The sequence below is a fragment of the Mastigoproctus giganteus genome, chromosome 9, assembly GCF_048544385.1.
Source record: "Mastigoproctus giganteus isolate SK-2022 chromosome 9, ASM4854438v1, whole genome shotgun sequence".
Lineage (NCBI taxonomy): Eukaryota > Metazoa > Arthropoda > Arachnida > Uropygi > Thelyphonidae > Mastigoproctus > Mastigoproctus giganteus.
In genome coordinates this window covers 189418013-189436839 of record NC_143583.1, presented here as the reverse complement: position 1 = coordinate 189436839, position 18827 = coordinate 189418013, and the positions used below count along the sequence as shown (strand labels likewise).

The 18827-nt window shown below is 36.0% G+C and overlaps 1 protein-coding gene across 1 annotated transcript in view; it reads left to right on the top strand.

Moving 5' to 3' along the window:
* The window catches only part of Bin1 (histone deacetylase complex subunit SAP18), a 29009-nt gene extending 10495 nt beyond the window's left edge, over window positions 1-18514 (top strand). Inside the window, exons 2-3 of the mRNA XM_090381372.1 lie at window positions 10871-10977; window positions 18108-18514. Coding sequence (XP_090237498.1) covers window positions 10871-10977; window positions 18108-18399 — 399 coding nt within the window. The 3' untranslated portion in view covers window positions 18400-18514. The remainder of the gene's footprint in view (window positions 1-10870; window positions 10978-18107) is intronic.
* Window positions 18515-18827: the final 313 nt, after the last annotated feature.

Genomic DNA, 18827 nt, shown 5'->3' with positions numbered 1-18827 from the left:
GCAATCAGGTGTGTGGATGCTGCTTGCATGACTCCATATTGCTCGTACTGCCACTGAGTACTTAAGGCAACATTAATGTCAGATATGTTCCTCATCTGCACTACAGCCCTGACCTTGCACCCTGTGATTTTTTTTTTTTAATTTATTTATTTCTTATTTCCAAAGTTAAAGAAGGTGCTGCACGGAAAATGTTTCCAGTCATTAGAAGAAGTTGTAAAGACATCGGAGGCGATTCTCAAATGCATGTCAAAAAATGGCTTTCACCATGTTTTTTAAGGATGGCAGAAATGTTGGAGTAAGTGCATTTCATTAAATGAGGACTTCTTTGAAAGGGACCATCAAAATATGGAAGATTAATTAATAAAGGTATTTTGTGAAAAAAAATTTTAATCATTCTTTATTGAACAGCCCTTGTATATGCAAATGAAATTGTGCTGCTACAGAGTAGCTTGCAAGATCCTCAAGAATCTGAAAAAATTAAAGGCTGGGGAGAATTTGGCATGAAAATAAGTTTCACGGAAATAAAAGTTATGGAAGTTTGGAGAAACTATAGCCTAAATAACCAAAAATTGGAACAAGTTAGTAATTTTAGCATTAGCATTAGTAGAGGCATATGATGCAAGAAAGCAAGCTTATTCAGCATCAGCCAAAAAAAAAAAAAAAACCCCACTCCCATTTCACCCCTCCATTCGATCGAAATACCTGTCCAGTTGAGCTTTAAATTTGTTTAGGCTATCAACTTCAACAACAAGTGATGGAAGTCGGTTCCACCAACCAACCACCCGCTGGCCAAAGGCAAATTTCCGCACATCTATCCGACATCCGTCCTTCCTCAATTTGAATTTATGCCCTCTCAGGTGATTATTCTGAGCAAGATGAAGAATCCCATTGGCATTGAGCATGCTCAAACCATTCAAAGCCTTATACACCTCTATCAGATCACCTCGCCGGTGCCTAGTCTCCAGACTCTGCAATTTGCAAAACTTAAGCCTTTCTTCGTAAGAGCAACCCTTTGTTCCATTTACTAATCTTGTTGCCCTTCTCTGTACCCGTTCCAGCAGCTCTACATCCTTCTTGAAATGAGGCCTCCAGACCTGTATACAGTACTCAAGATGTGGCCTAACCATTGCCTTATACAAGGGAATAATCACCTCCTTATCCCTGCTAGAAAAATTCCTGTATATCATTGACAAGACACCATGAGCTACTCTTGCAGCTCGTCTGCACTGCTCAGAGAACTTCATATCTGCCTGCACAATTACCCCCAGGTCCTTTCCATTCTCCACCACTGTCAGTGTAGTACCGCAGAGTTGATACGTTGCTCTGGGGTTACTGTTTCCCATATGTAGTACTTTACATTTGTCAATGTTAAACTTCATTTGCCACCTCTCAGCCCATCTGTTCAACCTTTCCAGATCCTGTTGCAGCAGCATAGCGTCAGTAGTGTCCTTAACGACCCTGCCAACCTTTGTATCATCTGCAAACTTGGACATTAAACTTGATATCCCATCATCAATATCATTCATAAACACCGAAAACAACAACGGACCCAACACTGAACCTTGAGGAACTCCACTAATAACATTAGTCCACGTTGAGCAGTGTCCATTGATTACCACTCTCTGTCTTCTGCCACTCAACCATCCCCTTATCCATAGCAGCAATTTGCCTCCAATGCCACACTGCTCCAATTTGTGCAGCAGTCTTCCATGTGCAACAGTATCGAAAGCCTTTCTAAGATCCAAATATATAATATCAAAGTTATTCCCTGCATCCAGTTCTTTTGTGACTACATCATAGTATCCAATCAAATTGGTCAGGCAAGACCTGCCCTTAACAAAACCATGCTGCGTCTGAGCTATAACGGAATTCTTGTCTAGATGATCCTGCAGTGCTTCTTTAACCAGTGCCTCCATTAATTTACCTGGAACAGAAGTTAAACTAACAGGTCTATAATTACTTGTGTCAGCCTTTGATCCTCCTTTGTGAATTGGGGTTACATTTGCACATCTCCAGTCTATGGGTACCTCCCCTGAGTCCAAAGAAGCTCTCATAATTATGGCTAGGGGTTTGCATACTTCCTTTGCTGCCTCCTTTAATATAACTGGATAGATCCCATCCACCCCAGGTGCCTTTTTTATGTTTATCCTCAACAATCTCTCCTCCACTTTCCTCTCAGTTATTACAAAATCATCCAGCTCATTGCCAATGTTTACTTTACCTACATCATTCTCCTTCCTGAATAACTCCTCATGCGTGAATGTAGATGCAAAATACTCGTTTAGATTGTTAGCCACCTGAGCAGGATCCTCAACTGTTGAACCATCAATATCCAGTGGACCAATCTGATTCATCCCTTTCCTTCTCAAGTTCAAGTATGTAAAGAACTCTTTTCTGTTTTTCTTTGCATCCTTTGCCAAGGATTTTTCGTAGTCTGCCTTTGCCTGCCTAATCTCCTTTGTGACTTGGTTACAGACCAACTTATATCTATCATAGGCTTCCATGTCACCCATTAATTTGTATGTATCCCATGCATTTTTCTTTTCTGCCACATGTCTCATTAGTTCATCTGACGTCCATTTAGGCCTGAACCTTGAACAATATTTCTTAGTTGGTATGTAAAGCCTGGTAGCCTCCAAGATTAGTTCCTTGAATGCTTCCCATTTTGAGTTTGCTGTTGGTAACATCATCAGTTGGTCCCACTGTACAGAATTTAAATACTGTCTCAGACCATCATAGTCTCCTTTACGAAAACAAAAACCCTTCCCTTTACCTCTGATGGTAGTTACCTCCTTGAGTAAATCCCACTTCAACACACTGTGATCACTGCCACCTAGTGGTTCATTTATCTGCAGGTTCTTAATGCATGAAGAATCACTACTGATAATCAGATCAAGAGTATTGCTCCCTCTTGTTGCCTCACGAACATGCTGATGTAGAAAACAATCATCCAATAAATCCACAAAAGCCTTGCTAGTGTGCGAGTGACCAACCCACAAATTCCAGTCAATATCTGGGAAATTAATATCCCCCATTATAAGACTCTCTGATTTACTGGCCCACTCTATTTCCCTGTACAATATCTTATTATACTCATCAGAGTCATTAGGCCTATAGCACACTCCTACTCTCAATTTTGATTTCCCTATGCTTATGTCACACCAAACTGACTCGACACTGCCCTGTCCATCGATGTCGACTGGCGTCACTTCCTTGGACTTTGTGTTTCTTAATTAATAGCATAACCCCTCCTCCCCTCCTATCCTGTCTATCCTTTCTGTAGACGTTGTACTCCCCAAATTGCAGTTCTGCATCCCTTATATCTGTGTGACACCACGTCTCTGATATCCCAACAATATCTGCCTTCGATGTTTTGAGCAATACCTCAAATTCATCAAATTTATTTACTAAACTCCTAGCATTGGTGTACACGCAAGTATATCTGCACCTGTTTCTATTCTTAGCTACCCTAACACAACCCATGTGTTTACTTGTACCGCAATGACTACCAGCAATCTCTGAAATATCCTGCATCTTGTTTTTCAGACTTCTGCTCATTTCAATAGAAGCAGTGCAAGAATCACTTCCACCTCTGCCAGTGGCTACTGTTAATCTATTAGTCCTTGTATCCCCCCCAACTAGCAGTTTTCCGACCCACCTAACACTGCCTCGACAGCATCAGCAAAAATTCTTGCACCCTTTCTATTTAAGTGTATCCCGTCCCTGTAGAAGCAATCTCTCCTGTTAACAAGTACAGTCCAGGCTGAAAAAAATTCTACCCCTTGAGCCTTGCACAATCCCTCCAGGGCCGAATTGATCGACAAAGCTCTCATCATATACTCCCTCCTATCGTGTCTGGGCAGAATTGCAGACACTTTCAAGTTCAACCCTAATTCACGGCTTTTTTTCAACAGTGACCTGTACTTGCTAAGTAATTCCGCCGGTCTCCTACTTTTAATATCATTGGTGCCAACGTGTACAACTATATCACCTTTTGTGCCCTTAAAAGATGATATCCGCTCTACAACGTCATCAACCTTTGCCCCTGGCAGACATACCCTGGTCCTATTCCACCTATCCTTTTTACAAAGCATGTTCCCCGTTTCCCTGACAATAGAGTCACCAACAACTACTAGTTCCTGTGGGACCAGCGCATTCTGCCTAGGGGGCTGCTTCTGTGTTGCCTGATGACCAAGTGCAAGCATGTCTAGGAAACAGTCTTTAACTTGGTATTTCCAGTGTATGGATCTCTAAAATATCAATTGCACATTAATTGTTGGTTCAAGGTTAATGCTATAGCTTCATGGACACAGTCTTACTTGAGTAGTTTTGGAAGTAAACAGTTATTATTTAATCAGAATTGTGTGTTAAGAATCTCTAAAGTATCACAAGACACTTTTTGTTACTGTTCTTGTCTTTTATTTTACTGCAATTTTCTCTTTCGGCATAATATAAACAGGTATGTTTCTTGCTAGATAGTTGCTGCTGCTTCTACAGGAATTGGGTACTGTTTCTGCTTGTATGCTTTGTTTAATAATGTAAAATGTTTCAATTATTATATGTGTAAAATGGTCTCTATTATTATTTATGTAAATTTTTTTTTACATTAGTGTGAAAAGTCACACTAATGCAATTTTATAAACAGTTTTATAAACTTTAAAGTGAAAGTGACTAATAATTCTAGTATTTTGTTTATATTTGAATCATGAAACGTAATTACTTTGTCAACTCACAAATATGATTACACATTTTTTGTTTTTTATTATTTATACAATAAAGGTGTATTCCCTTGTTTCGTATTTTATATTTTTGTTCATGGAGAAATAAAAAACAGCACACTGTAATAGAAATATCCATTAAAATTTGAAAAGATGAAAATATAATACATATATGGTAAATACAGTATGAGGAGACTAAAGAATGCAAACAATAAGTTAAAGTATGTGGTGTGTTACATTTTTAGGCATGTTTGGCATTTTTTTTATTTATTTTTTTATTATTATTAAATGTGATTAATATAAGTGAAAAGTAAACTTTTCGCTTCTCAAAACTCTGAACTTATCTCTTCAGTTCAGTTATAACTGTATAATATTGCTCTTCTCCCATATACTTTTTTAAGTCTCTTTTCTCTATATACAATTGAACTTGGTTATAATGAGCACAGAAATAACGAGATCACGGCTGTAACGAGCAAAAAGCCATAATGATTTTAATTTATGAGTATTCCCATACAATTGCTCACTGTTATAACAAGCATACTACACGGATATACTGTATAAATTTTGGTAACTATGCAAACACTTGTGATTGCTCGGGTAGTTGAAAAACCCAATCCTTGGAATAGACAAAAATGAAAAGGACTACTTAGCTTTTATGACCATATGCATCGGATTAGCGGCTGGTTTAATACCTTGTCCTTTCGGAGGCTATACAATAGTGCATTGGCATTCCGCTTGTTGCATTTATGGATTGTCTTGTATCCATTGAACCATAAATTTATTTCAGGACTTCTAAGAATTTTGTCAACAGGATTTCTAAAAATTTTATATGCATTTCAGGACTTCTAAGAACTTTATATGCTTGTATGCAGATCACTTTACTGTCATTTTAAATAAAATCAGTTAGAAATGAACCCTTCCTTCGGAAAAATGTCTACTAACAAAAGAAAGTATCTCAATTTGCAAAAAAGTCAAAATTATTTGTGAGTTAGAACGTTTCTTTGTCCTCTTGAACAGTATTGACATTGTGGAAGAATAAATGTGTTTACATATCAGCACTGGAAAAGAACATAACTGAAAAAAAAAAAAAAAAATTAGAAAGTGCGAGGTTACAAACACTGATGAAGCTTTACTTTGATGGTTCACTACAGAAAGAAGTGCTGGATTTTCAATAAATGGTCTGATCTCGAAGGCTCAAGCGGAAAAATTTGCTAAACAATTTGGATGCGACGATTTTGTATGTAACATCTGTTGGCTGGATCGATTTAAAAACCGAATACAAGCATATTAATACAAATAATATGTAGGTATATACTAATACTGTGTTATTTTTTTCTCTCTAATATTTTTTTTGTTTTTTGAATCTATCTTCATCACTGATATAGTGAATAACGGTTATAAATGAGGAAATTTTGACTGTATATATATGTTTCTCTTCAAAAGCAATGCCACATTTGTGAGTCTTGTGTAACAATACATGCAAAGCATAATTTCTTTATTTTTGTTCAAAATTGTGTTTAAAAAAGAAAATAATTTTTGGATTTCTGTTTGTCCAATTTTAATGAAATTTGGGATGGCTTGACAAATCTTTCTAAAAAAACAAAATATAAAATTTCATAAATCGTCCACTGGAAGTAGAGTTGTTATATGCAGACATACAGACATGGTGAAAACAATAGGATGTGCCTAAAAAAAAAAAAGCATGGTACTACAAAAATAAAACGATTTAAAAATTATTTTAGATTCAGATTAAGCGACATCATTTTAGACACTGTCACTTGTCAACCTGCTACTCTTTTCATTTATTGCCTGTACCTCTTTCAAGAAAATTCTCTCATTTGGAACTAAAGTTGCAAATATGCAAAATATTTTTATTGAAAATCCAACAGTTTAGTTTAGCCAACCAGGCTAGCCAGGTGGGTAAAGTGCCTGCCTGGCAACCCAAAGGTCGCGGGTTCGAATCCTGCCTTGGGCTTGGATCAGAGTACATGTACTGCAAAAACCTTGGGAGGTGCACTATGGCCACAGAAGCGATGTGCCAACAACTACAAAAAAAAAAAAAAAAGTTTAGTTGATTTTTGTCTCAACAAAAGGCACTAATATTTAAATGCATTTCTACTTCAAAAGTGCTTTAGTATAGAGGCATCAAACCCGTGGGCTGTGTGGCCCATAGCCATGTATGCAGCCTTCAAGTATTATGCTTCCCCCAGGTTTAAAATTAGCATGTCACAAAATGTAGTTTTACATTGACTTTTGAAAATATCCATTTATCAATAATACTCAATTGCTCTATATTGTTTTCTCGTATTTTATGTATTTTCCTAATATAGCAATATTATTATAATCATGTAATAATTGGTAGATTTTCATATTTAATTATTAAATGGGAAAAAAACTGTAAATACAGATTAAAAAATTAAATTATGTTTTGAAAAATGCATAATTAGTGGAGAGGAACTAGTCTTGCGGACCACAACCACTTGCTGCAGCAGCTCATATGGCTAACAACCTTCAGATTTATCTGTTCTGTCCCCCCCCACCCCCATTCTTATTATTATATATATATATTTTTTTTTTTTTATATTTTTCTTCATGAACAAAGAAAACTATTCCCAGAATTTCTTATTTGTTCATTTAAAAAAATAAAAACATAAAAATTGAGTCTTATTCTTAGGGTGATACTGACTATTGGGGGGGGGGATTCGAGCCAGTCACCACCAAATATGGAGGATGCGGAAAGGTCAGGGAATGACCACCGCATATTCCCGGAGCAATATGGCCTTAGTTGCTAATGCTCCTAAAAACCAAATAACAAACAAACAAACAGACTATTGGAAAATATCGATTTTGCCAAAAAGGGGGGGGGGAATATAATACATTGGTGTGCAAAACTTAAGGACCAACACTTTCTAAAGGTGACAACCACAAAATCTTTACTTAATTTGAATCTATTGCTCTTTACTGATAAAAGTAGATTCAGTCTCAGCAGCAATTCTGGACGTCAGCTAATCTGGCGAGAGGTTGGCACGTGGTATCACCACGCAAACATCACTGAAAGGGATCGATATGGCGGTTGAGGTGTTCTCATCTGGGGAGGCATTATCTTGGATGGACGTACACAACTCCAGATACTGGAAGGTGGTACTGTACCCGGTGCACACTACTGTACTGGGGTATCCTTCCACACGTGCATCTGTTCCAAGGTGCCATTGGCCCCGAGTTCGTGTTTATGGATGATAACACCACACTCCATCGAACTACAGCTGTTGATATGCTTTTGGAAAGTGAGGACATTGTTTGTATGGATTGGCCTGCCCGTTCTGCCAATCTAAATCCCATCGAACACATATGGGATGCTCTGGGGAGACACCTAGCGGCATGTCCACACTCACCAGAAAATGTTCACCAGCTGAAGATGGCATTGACAGAGAAATGGATGATTTTACTACAAGAACTTATCAACAACATTGTTCTAAGTATGGATAGGTGATGCAAAGCCTGCATCGACATTAGGGGTGGCCATATCTCATACTGAGGACTACCTCTTCCCTTTGTTCCATCTTTGGCAGTGATGCATCTATATCATGGCAGCCAGTGCTATGTTGCCATTTTTGAATAAAGTCCCTCTTTACCATTTTGTTTCCGTTGTCGTGTAGGTGTTGTTACCTTCATTATATCTCTACCTCACGAGGTTCCTTTGGTATGCTTTTCCTATATCTAGGCTACTCCTATGAGAAGCTACAGATGAAAACCTGACTAGTCCTTAAATTTTGCACGCCAGTGTACTAATGAACCAAATAAAAGCAGTTGATGGCAATAACATTTTTGGAGGACAAAAAGTTCTGAACATTCTCTGTGACATGCAACAGAATCATCTTGAGAAATGAATTACATTGTTGAATGGCTCTTTTTTGCAGACGATATCATTTAAGAAAGAAGTATTTGTGTATTACAGCATTTACAGTGAAGTGCCTAAAACACTGATGCGTCAAAATTTCAAACTCTTGTATGGTTGGTGCTGAGAAACATCTCCAGATTGGTTGGATCTTGCAGCAGCACATGTAAAGATCATTGCAACTGTGTAAACCCCACAACATTGCTGCTATTCAAATTAATTTTTGTTTCATAACTTAACAAAACTTTCTCATCCTTCAGATCAATACTGTTTAGCCCACATTTGCATACTATTGTTGTTCAGTGAGACAAAACATTCTGTTCTTTGCTGAATGCACTGATTTCTTCAGTCCAGTTTTCTTCAACCCTTCTACAGTCCTATCTATTGTTTTTGTTCCACTTTTCTTTCTGCCATTTGGTAAGGCCTGGAATAAGAAAATCTGAGTGCAGATATGGTGAAGGCAATTATCTGATCTTAGATCTGACTTGCATTTTTTTCACATTTGCTTAAATTATTACTCTGAGCTTCTCTCAGTTCTGCAATTTCCTTTAGTTGTCCAGCTGCTGTTTTATGTATTCCAACTTTTTTTTTTTTCTTCTTGATGTGAGTACCTATATTTGGTGAGGGGACTTCCCAGTAATGGTGCTGTTTACCCAGATTACCATCCTAGGATCCAACACCCACAGCCTAGGTTCTAGGCTGACATCATAGGAATCCAGAGTGTTTGCAGTGTACTGCTATCCATGGAAACTCGGAAAACTGGGGGGGGGGGTTCCTGGTGTTTGAGGGGCCCTGCTTCAACAAGAAGGGTGATCCTCAATGGACTAGTTGGTTCACCTGCAAGGGTCAACAGTGTCAGTGCCATGTCCGTACCCTCATAGTCCAAGGGATGGGATTTGGCCTGGTGGCAATATAGGTATAGTGGCTGGGTAGCCCTGGCATCCCACTCCCAAATGCATTTACTGCTTGCTGCATAGTGGGCATTCCATTTGGACTCCATGATGGGTGTGGAGCCTTGGGTACTGAACCAAAATAATAATAATAAAAAAATAAAAAAAAAACTCGTGAATTCTGATAATCTAAACTTTTCTTCTTTGACCCCACATGGTCTCTACTAGAAAATGACATTGATAGTAATGCTACCACAGCAACAAAAATACTCAGAACAAAGGAGGTATCAAGACCTGCACATCACTTCCTGATAATCTGCTCCACTAGCAGAAAGCCCATAACAGATGTCACCCTTCTTTATACAGAAGGGACTAGAAGGGTTGGCAGTTGTAAATCAGTGAAACAGCTACATTCTGGTGACTTTTAAATCAAAACTAAAAGGGAGAAGCATTTGGAACAGCTTCTTTGAGCCACCTGTATTAGAGGAATACTGATTACAGTTACTCCCCCATGAAAACACTATATTCATCTCATGGCATGACCTCCAAGTGGGATCTTATGGAAGTAGCTGAGGAAGAAATCTTCTGATTTTAAGCCACAAGGAGTGACAGCTGTATGGGGAATATTTGGACATAGGGGTGGGAATCTGGTACCCACTAGAAACCTCACCGTTACTTTCAACTTGCCAATGTCTTCTAATTCCATCACAGCTGGGTACTGACACTGCCAAGCAAGGCCATACATACCAAATCCCTTAAGATACTTCATGTGTCACAAATATGGACACACCACAAATGGCCTGTTGTGGTGCCCTTGCGCAAACTCGATATAGTGCAAAGAACCATGATATCATGGGATGTTCAGCTACAAAACATGTATGTATGAATCAACTGCCAAGGAGGACACTGTGTACTCAGAGGCATGCAGTGGAAGGAGGAAAAGTTGATACAAGGTTCAAGAGAGAGAGAGCTGAAGATAACCTATTAGAAGGCAAGGAAAGCATTGAAGCCAATAAATTGCAATAAGTCAACATATGCTCAGAAAGTTGTAGGGAAGCATTCTATCGGAATGTGCTCATTATTTTGTTCATTAGTAATATATTCCTGACTCCCCCCACCCCCAAAATGATATTTTTACAGTCAATATTTGTCCTAAGAATATGAATTTCATAGTGCCTACAGCTTTTTTGTTCATAAACAATATTTAAACATATAATGTATTTTAGAATACATAGGATATATGTCCAGCATTGTCTGTGAATGTATGTATATACACACAGTGTAAGCTCAATATGTATTGCTTATAAATATTTGGTATATGTAAACATATTCAATGATTGCTTATTTTCTACATGATATCATTTCAGACTTGCCCATTACTATTGCGAGTGTTTATTAATACAGGAAGGCATCATTCTCTAGGTGACTATTCTAGGGGCAATGTACCTGGTAGTGAGTTACAAATTTATACATGGTAAGTATTATCTAATTTACATTTTTTTTTTTTTTTTACATACCTTACTTTATTTTTGCATGTGCCATGGTTTAAGGCTTCATCATTCATAAATACCGGCCCTAAGTATCTACTTGCTAATTTAACATTAGCAAGTCCAAAAACTGGATTGGTAGATTTTGTATTTTGATTTATTAAGAGAAGATTGTAATGAAACCACTAAACAAAAAAAAAAAAAAAAACCACAGGCACAAGAAAAAAAATTATTTTGAAAAAGGGACATTGTGGTGAAAATAGGGCTGTATAATGAACATGTCCAATCAAGTGCATGTGACATGTGAAAACATGCAGGAAGGTCTGTAAAAGAAGGTTTAAATGTAGTCAGTTAATATTAACATGAGACTTGATATAACAAGTTATTCTTTGCTGTTAAAATTGTATGAGAATATCACCACCATGACCATGTTTCATGACTATTGTGGTTTCTAAGGATGTGGACATTTGAGGAAGTGCAATTCAATAGACAGCAAATTTAGGCATGAGATTTCTAGTTTGTCACTTTCTTCTGGTGACAGTTTTCTTCCCCATTAATAAGTAATAGAACTTTTTGGAAAACATTGCTTTGGTTTCTGTTAATGTCATTTTGCTGTTTGCGATTTCTCCTTGTGTAGATCAGTTCTATCAATATATAACAATTTTTTTTTTTTTTTTCTCTCTTTCTTTCACAACTTGTGAAAGAAAGAGAGAAAAAAAAAAGACATAAGATTTTATATATATATCACGAGAAATCAGAACTATGAATGTAAGTCTCACAAGCAAGAAAAGTGGTTTGGTATTTCTATTACCAAATAGTTAATCACACTTTTTAAGTTGCAACTGAGTTCTTCCTTTGCTGTCAAACTGACAACAAAAGCTTTCTCTTCTAGCATCTATTTTTTTATAATTCTTATTTCCGCTTTCTCAAATCCATTGTTTCATATCCATTTACCTTGGATCTCAATCTTTAACCTGTTTGTGGCACTTTTTTAATAGGATCTCCTTAAAAAAAAAGGAGATCCTATTAAAAAAGAGGTCCTACTAAAGTGTGAATTAAAAAAACAAAGGTGGATAGTACACTCCATCAAAAATATAAAATATCAAGAATGCTATTCTGATCACCAAATACACTATTTACAACATGCCACATTAAAAGTTTGCATTTTCTGTCTCGCTTTGCCATACACTGAATTCTCCCAAAGAATTCACCGAATTGTCATAGCCACCAAATTGCTGTATACCAATTTATCACCTATGGCAAAGTGTCATGTACTGAATTGTCTCGTACACCAATTTGTCATGCACTAAACTGTTGTACAATGAATTGACATGATCTAATTTGGAGAGGAGAGTGAGAAGCAGATTTCCTCAACTTCACTCAAGGGGTTTGAAATGTCCTTATATGAAGAATGGTCCAATATTACTCTTAAGACAGTTCAAGATTTATTTGAATCTGTTTCAATTAGAATACAAGCTGTTTTAAAAGTGAAGGGTGGCCCAATGCCATATTAGTACATAGCTGTAACTCTTATCACATCCCACTCTGTATATAAAGTAAAACCTTATTCATACCATTCCCAATTCCAAAAGTTAACCATTCAATTTTTCTTCGAATTTATTCAAACTGTGATTACATCTGCCATGTTGGGAGGCAACTTATTCCAGTGTTGGACAATCCACTGCATGTAGATATATGCAGATAACCCTTGTATGTAACACAGTGGATAAGATGGTTATCCTTCCATTCCTACATGGAAAGATCTAGATTTGAAATCCCATTGTGTGGGAGAAATTTTTGTGGACTTTTTTTGCAATGTGGTCAGGGTGGGCAAAAGTTGCATTGTATTTTTCCTTGGTAACTTGGTTATTTTCCAGAACAATAGACAAAACTGAACCATAGAATACAATCAACTTACAGAAATAATGCACTAATGCCTTAGCTGCTTTGGTACATAAATGATATGGTAAAAATTATCCAGATAGTTTAAAAGTGGTACCTGTCTATTATCCTCCCACTGCAGTACAGTAGTTAGTTATCTCCTCACAATGTATATTTACTTTTTATAGTTTGCACATGTTTAATGTCAACAAAGGTTGTATTGCTGGAGTGGTGACATCATAACTACTGGTGGGAGGATAATAAACTAATACCATAAAAAATTTAATTTTAACTCAAAAAGTTAAAATTCTTTGGTGGCAGGCACTGCTTTCTTCCTTTCATTGACATTTTTGGTTATAACTGTGCTAATGTATAACGTTTTCACAACCATTAAATCTATTTTGCAGTCCATAAAAGTGTCATGACTGACAATTTCTGTACCACTGGTGTAGCGAAACTGTTTTATTGACATGTTAAAAACATAAGTGTAAATGTACAGTTGTTACCATTTTTTCTTGTGAAGTACACTGCGTTTCTCTAAAAAGTTTATACCACGCATGTATTGATGGTAGTTCTCTTTATATTTGTGTGTGTGTGTGTGTGTTTTTTTTTTTTTTTTTTTTTGTTCTCCCGCTTGGGAATCTCATATTGGTGTGAATGAAACACTACACCAAATGTTAACAGACTGACTTCTCTTGTTGCAATAATCATTTTCGCTGATTATATTATGCTTAAAGGGCACCTGTCTATTAGCTTTATTCATTGTGTTAATGGGATAAACTGTGTTTTCTTTCCTTATTTATTTACTTTTTTATTTTTTGATTTAGCAATGAAACTATAAAGATAATTTGTATTCTCCACTTACTGTGATTTGTTTATAAAATTAAATCTATTTATTAAGTGAACAGTGCATGTTAATACAAATGTATGTAGTAAACATTTAGATAAACTTCATGAAACGGGTTACAAAAAGTTGCTGTTCGTTGTTCCTATGGAAAAATCGTTTTTACATGTAACCATAACCAGTTGAAGGTTGCATAAAATTTGTTAAGGATGGTCATATCTTTATACCATTGGCATGTGCACAAACTGTATTTGCATCATTCTCTTTCCACCATTTTCATTTTTTATTCCATCTGCATATAATAATAAAATTCTTTATTAACATAAGTTGTATACATTGTTGATTCCTTACACAGATAACAAAACTAAAAAGGACTACAAGTTGGGCTAAACATAAAATTACATCGGCAAACTAGGACTGGCACTTACACAACTGTCTTTTACGAACAGCAAGATAGACCAAGATATCATTGCTATATGACTTATTGATATACCATAGGTTGATGTTGACATTGAGCGAGTTGAGAGCATCGAGAGTCACATTTGGGAAGAGGTTACAGAATTTGAAATTCTGTAACCTCTGGAGTCTTGAGGACAAGGGGGGGGGGTAATCAACCAGAAAAAAGACATGAATAACTATTTCTAAAATAGTTAGGATAATACATAGTATTCTGTCATCTTCAAGAAATGACCTGGTGGTGGCGGTGAATCACCTGAAAGGCAACTGTGTGCAATTAACATTAACATTCCTGTATTAACTGTTAATCATTATAAATTATAAAAGGAAACCTCATACCTTTATGTAGGAACAGAATTCTCTCAACACTCGCGTTAAGGATTATGTGATTATATAATTATACAAATAAATATCCCGTATTTAATATTAAATCAATTACAAAAATGACATTAAAATTATATAAATAAATACTTATTAAAAGAATGTCATGCATTCAATTCTTATCCCCAACACAATGCATCAAGAAAAGTTTGGTTTGGTTTTTGGGGGTGTTGATGGCTGTTGACTTCTCCTGGCTTTTCTTGATGCATTTTTGTTGTGGGTTTGTTGTTTAATGACACAAGGGCTGTTAAGGCCATATTGTGCTTATTGATGCATTGTGTTGGGGATGAGAATTGAATGCATGACAATCTTTTAATAAGTATTTATTTATATAATTTTAATGTAATTTTCATAATTGATTTAATATTACATATGGGACATTTATTCGTATAATTATATAATCACATAATCCTTTTAACCTGAGTGTTGAGAGAATTCTGTTCCTGCATAAAAGTATGAGGTTTCCTTTTATGGTTTATAATAATAAAATTAGTAGGACATATTGAGCTTTATCACTCTTTCGATCTTAATTAGTAACTATTAATCAATAATTAAAAATATGAATTTTTTGGAGTTATTTTTTATTTAATACAGAAATTGCATGCAAGAACCTATCAGGTGACCCAACACAACGCTATATTTGCAAATATTTGGCTTTTTGCATGAAGAATAGCATGGTAGGAGGCAATCACCGATGCTATTTATTTAGAGTTAGTTATTTTTCTTATTCCACTAGTTCAATGAACATCTAAGCCTGGCCCTAGTTCTTTTTGAAAGGTTTATTATTGCTTACACATAGTAAAGACAGGAATGTGAAACCTGATATTTTCTCAAGTAGTAGTGGCATGTGATGCAAGAAAGCAAGTGTACAAGCTTATGCAGCATCAGCCAAAAAAAAAAACGCACCATTCCCTCCAAATGCCTGTCCAGTTCCTCCTTAAATTTATTTAACCTATCAACTTCCACAATGACAGATGGAAGTTTGCTCCAGCAATTAACCACCCGCTGGCTAAAGACAAATTTCCACACATCTATTCTACATCTGTCTTTTCTTAATTTGAATTTATGCCCCCTTAGGTTCGTAATCTGAACAAGTGGAAGGATCCCATCAGAATTCAGCGTGCTCAACCCATTCAAGGCCTTATACACCTCAATCAGACCACCGTGCAGATGCCTAGTCTCCGGCCACTGCAATTTGCAGAATTTAAGCCTCTCTTGGTAAGAGGACCCATTCATTCCCTCACCAATCTTGTTGCCCTTCTCTGTACATGCTCAAGCAAATCTACATCCCTCCCAAAATGAGGCCTCCAGACCTGTACGCAGCACTCAAGGCGCGGCCCGACCATTGCCTTATATTATACCGAGTGACAATCACCTCCCTTTCCCTGCTAGAAAAATCCCTATACATCACTGACAAAACCCCATGACCTGCTCTGGCAGCCTGTCTGCATTGCTCAGAAAACTTCATATCTGCCTGCACAATTACTCCCAGGTCTTTTTCCTTTTCTACAACCTTAAGTGTAGTACCACACAGTTGGTATGTTTCTTTGGGGTTACTTCTACCCATATGCAGTACTTTGCATTTGTCAAGGTTAAACTTCAGTTGCCACTTCTTAGCCCATCTGCCAAAAATAATCTAATCCTGTTGCAGTAGCACACTGCCATTACTGTCATTAACAACCCTGCCAACCTTTGTATCATCTGCAAACTTCAACACTAAGCCTGATATACTTTCATCAATATCATTGATAAATATACAAAACAACAGAGGACCCAACACCGAACCCTGTGGGACTCCACTAATAACATTAATCTACGAAGAGCAGCACCCATTAATTACCACCCTCTGTCTTCTCCCACTCAACCATCCTTTTATCCATTGTAGCAACTTGCCCTTAATACCATTCTGCTCCAATTTGTACAATAGTCTTCCATGTGCAGCAGTGTCAAAAGCTTTCCTGAAATCAAAATTATTTTTTGCATCCAGTTCCTTTGTAACCACATCATAATATCCTATCAAATTTGTCAGACAAGACTTTCCCTTAACAAACCCATGCAGCAGCAGTCTTGTCTAGATGATCCTGCAATGCATCTTTAACCAGTGACTCCATTATTTTACCCGGAACAGAAGTTAAACTAACTGGTCTGTAATTACTCGTGTCACCCTTCGATCCCCCTTTGTGAATTGGCTACTAAACTGTAGGAAGCATAATATGTAGTTTCAAATTTCTTGTACTGTGAATTGCACCAAATTTGAAATGAATCTGAAAGCAGAAGTAACTAATACTATTGAATATATATATATATATATATATATATATATATATATATATATATATAATGCATTTTTTTTCAATAATATTTATATACATAATAAGCAGAAATATATGTGCATGAATAAATCTCTGAAATTTCAAATACCTAACAATCTTTTAAACTGGAAAAGGGAAGAAAATAAGTGTGGTTTTTTTTTTTTTTTTTTTTTAGATTTTTATTATAACTTAAAGTATACAATGATACTGCAGTCTATTAAGAAAAGATGATATATTGGCACTGTTTAAGCACATTTAAAAAACCAAAACATTTTCCAGAAATTAAAAATAATGGGCACCTGTCTGGTGATCTGGAACTACTTTTGCTATGCTTTGAGGTGCCACCTCCACTGTGTTAAAAATACCTGTGATATGTCTTGCCTTTGATGGAATAATCCATACCATTATGAAAATAATCAGAGCCATAAAGATGGTTATAAATCTATGTTGCCTTTTGAGGTTGCATTGATGTTTCTTCCAGAAACAATTTTTACAGAAAAAATGCAGAATAACCTCACCTCCATAAATCCAGCACTTATTGAAAATTTTACATTAAAAAAATGCTCTTGTATTGATATCAGGAAACTTGTGGACTACATAAGCATAAAAATGAATAGTGTCAAATATTCCCATTTTAGATATTAAATCTAAGTATCTAAGAGAAGCATTACAATAATTTAAAATTACTGTCATATTTTCATAGAATGTTAACCAAAAAAAAATAGGGCGAGTACACTAAGCTGAAAGGAACCAATGCATTTGAATGCTGCTGCTACTCTAACAAATTCTAGTCATGTGCTGATTAGCCATGTTAGTTTCTTGTAGTCCCTCTCCATTTTGTGCTATTTCATTTTGAACAGAACCTCAAAAACAGTTCTGTTCACTCAGTAACTCTGAGTACTTTTTCTGTAATCTGAAGGTTTTAATTGAACAGGGTAAAAATGTGCAAGTGTTGGTAATATCTAGTATCAGCATTTAAAACATGATAAAACATCTATATTTGTTTTGTTAATTAATTAGAGGTTTATTATTATTAATTTATTATTTATTTGGATATGAATTATACAAGTAACTTTTACATTATTCTTATTTCTTTACACATGCTGAGAATGTTGGATTTACGTGAGATGGAATTAGCCTGAATTTAAAATTACACAAGTATACCCAGTGTAACTCAGCCCTAATTTTGCACATCACTATTTTAAAAGAAAACTTTTATAACTAAATATGCATTATATTTCAGGTTGGATGCCACCCTTAAGGAATTAACTAGTTTGGTAAAAGAAGTGAATCCTGATGCACGAAGAAAAGGAACTTATTTTGATTTTGCTCTTGTTTTTCCTGATGCTCGCGGACCAGGATATAGAATGAGAGACATAGGAACTACATGTTCTGGTCAGAAAGGAGTAGATGATAACAAAACGTTATCTCAGTGTCGCTTTCAAATTGGTGACTATTTGGATATAGCAATTTCTCCACCACCTCCAAGAGGACCTCCACTATCTCGCAGAGGTGGAAGGCCGATGTTATATTAACTATTCATTAATTGAACCATAGTTGTATAAAACATCTCATTATGCCATATAATTTGTACATTTTCATAAGCAGGATGCCAGTCATTTTTAATAAATATTCATTTTTGCCATTAAATATTACTGTTATTGGAGTTGTTTAATAAATTAAAAGGTAAAAAAAGCTACAAATTAAGATTTTTTTTTTTTTTTTTTTTAAACTGAACAGTCCCTTCACTCAGCAGTAGTGGCCAGTAGCCTGACAGGTGACCCTTGAAAATAACATTCCCATGTTAACTATTAATCAATGATTTAAAATTTTTCTACCTCCCTATGTATAGTAAAACTTTCATTGCAGTAGTTTCTGAAGTGATTTTTTTCATAGTTTTTAGAGAAATTGTGTCTGGGGACCAGCCATTACTGCCATGCTTGGTTTTGGTTTTTTTGCTTGA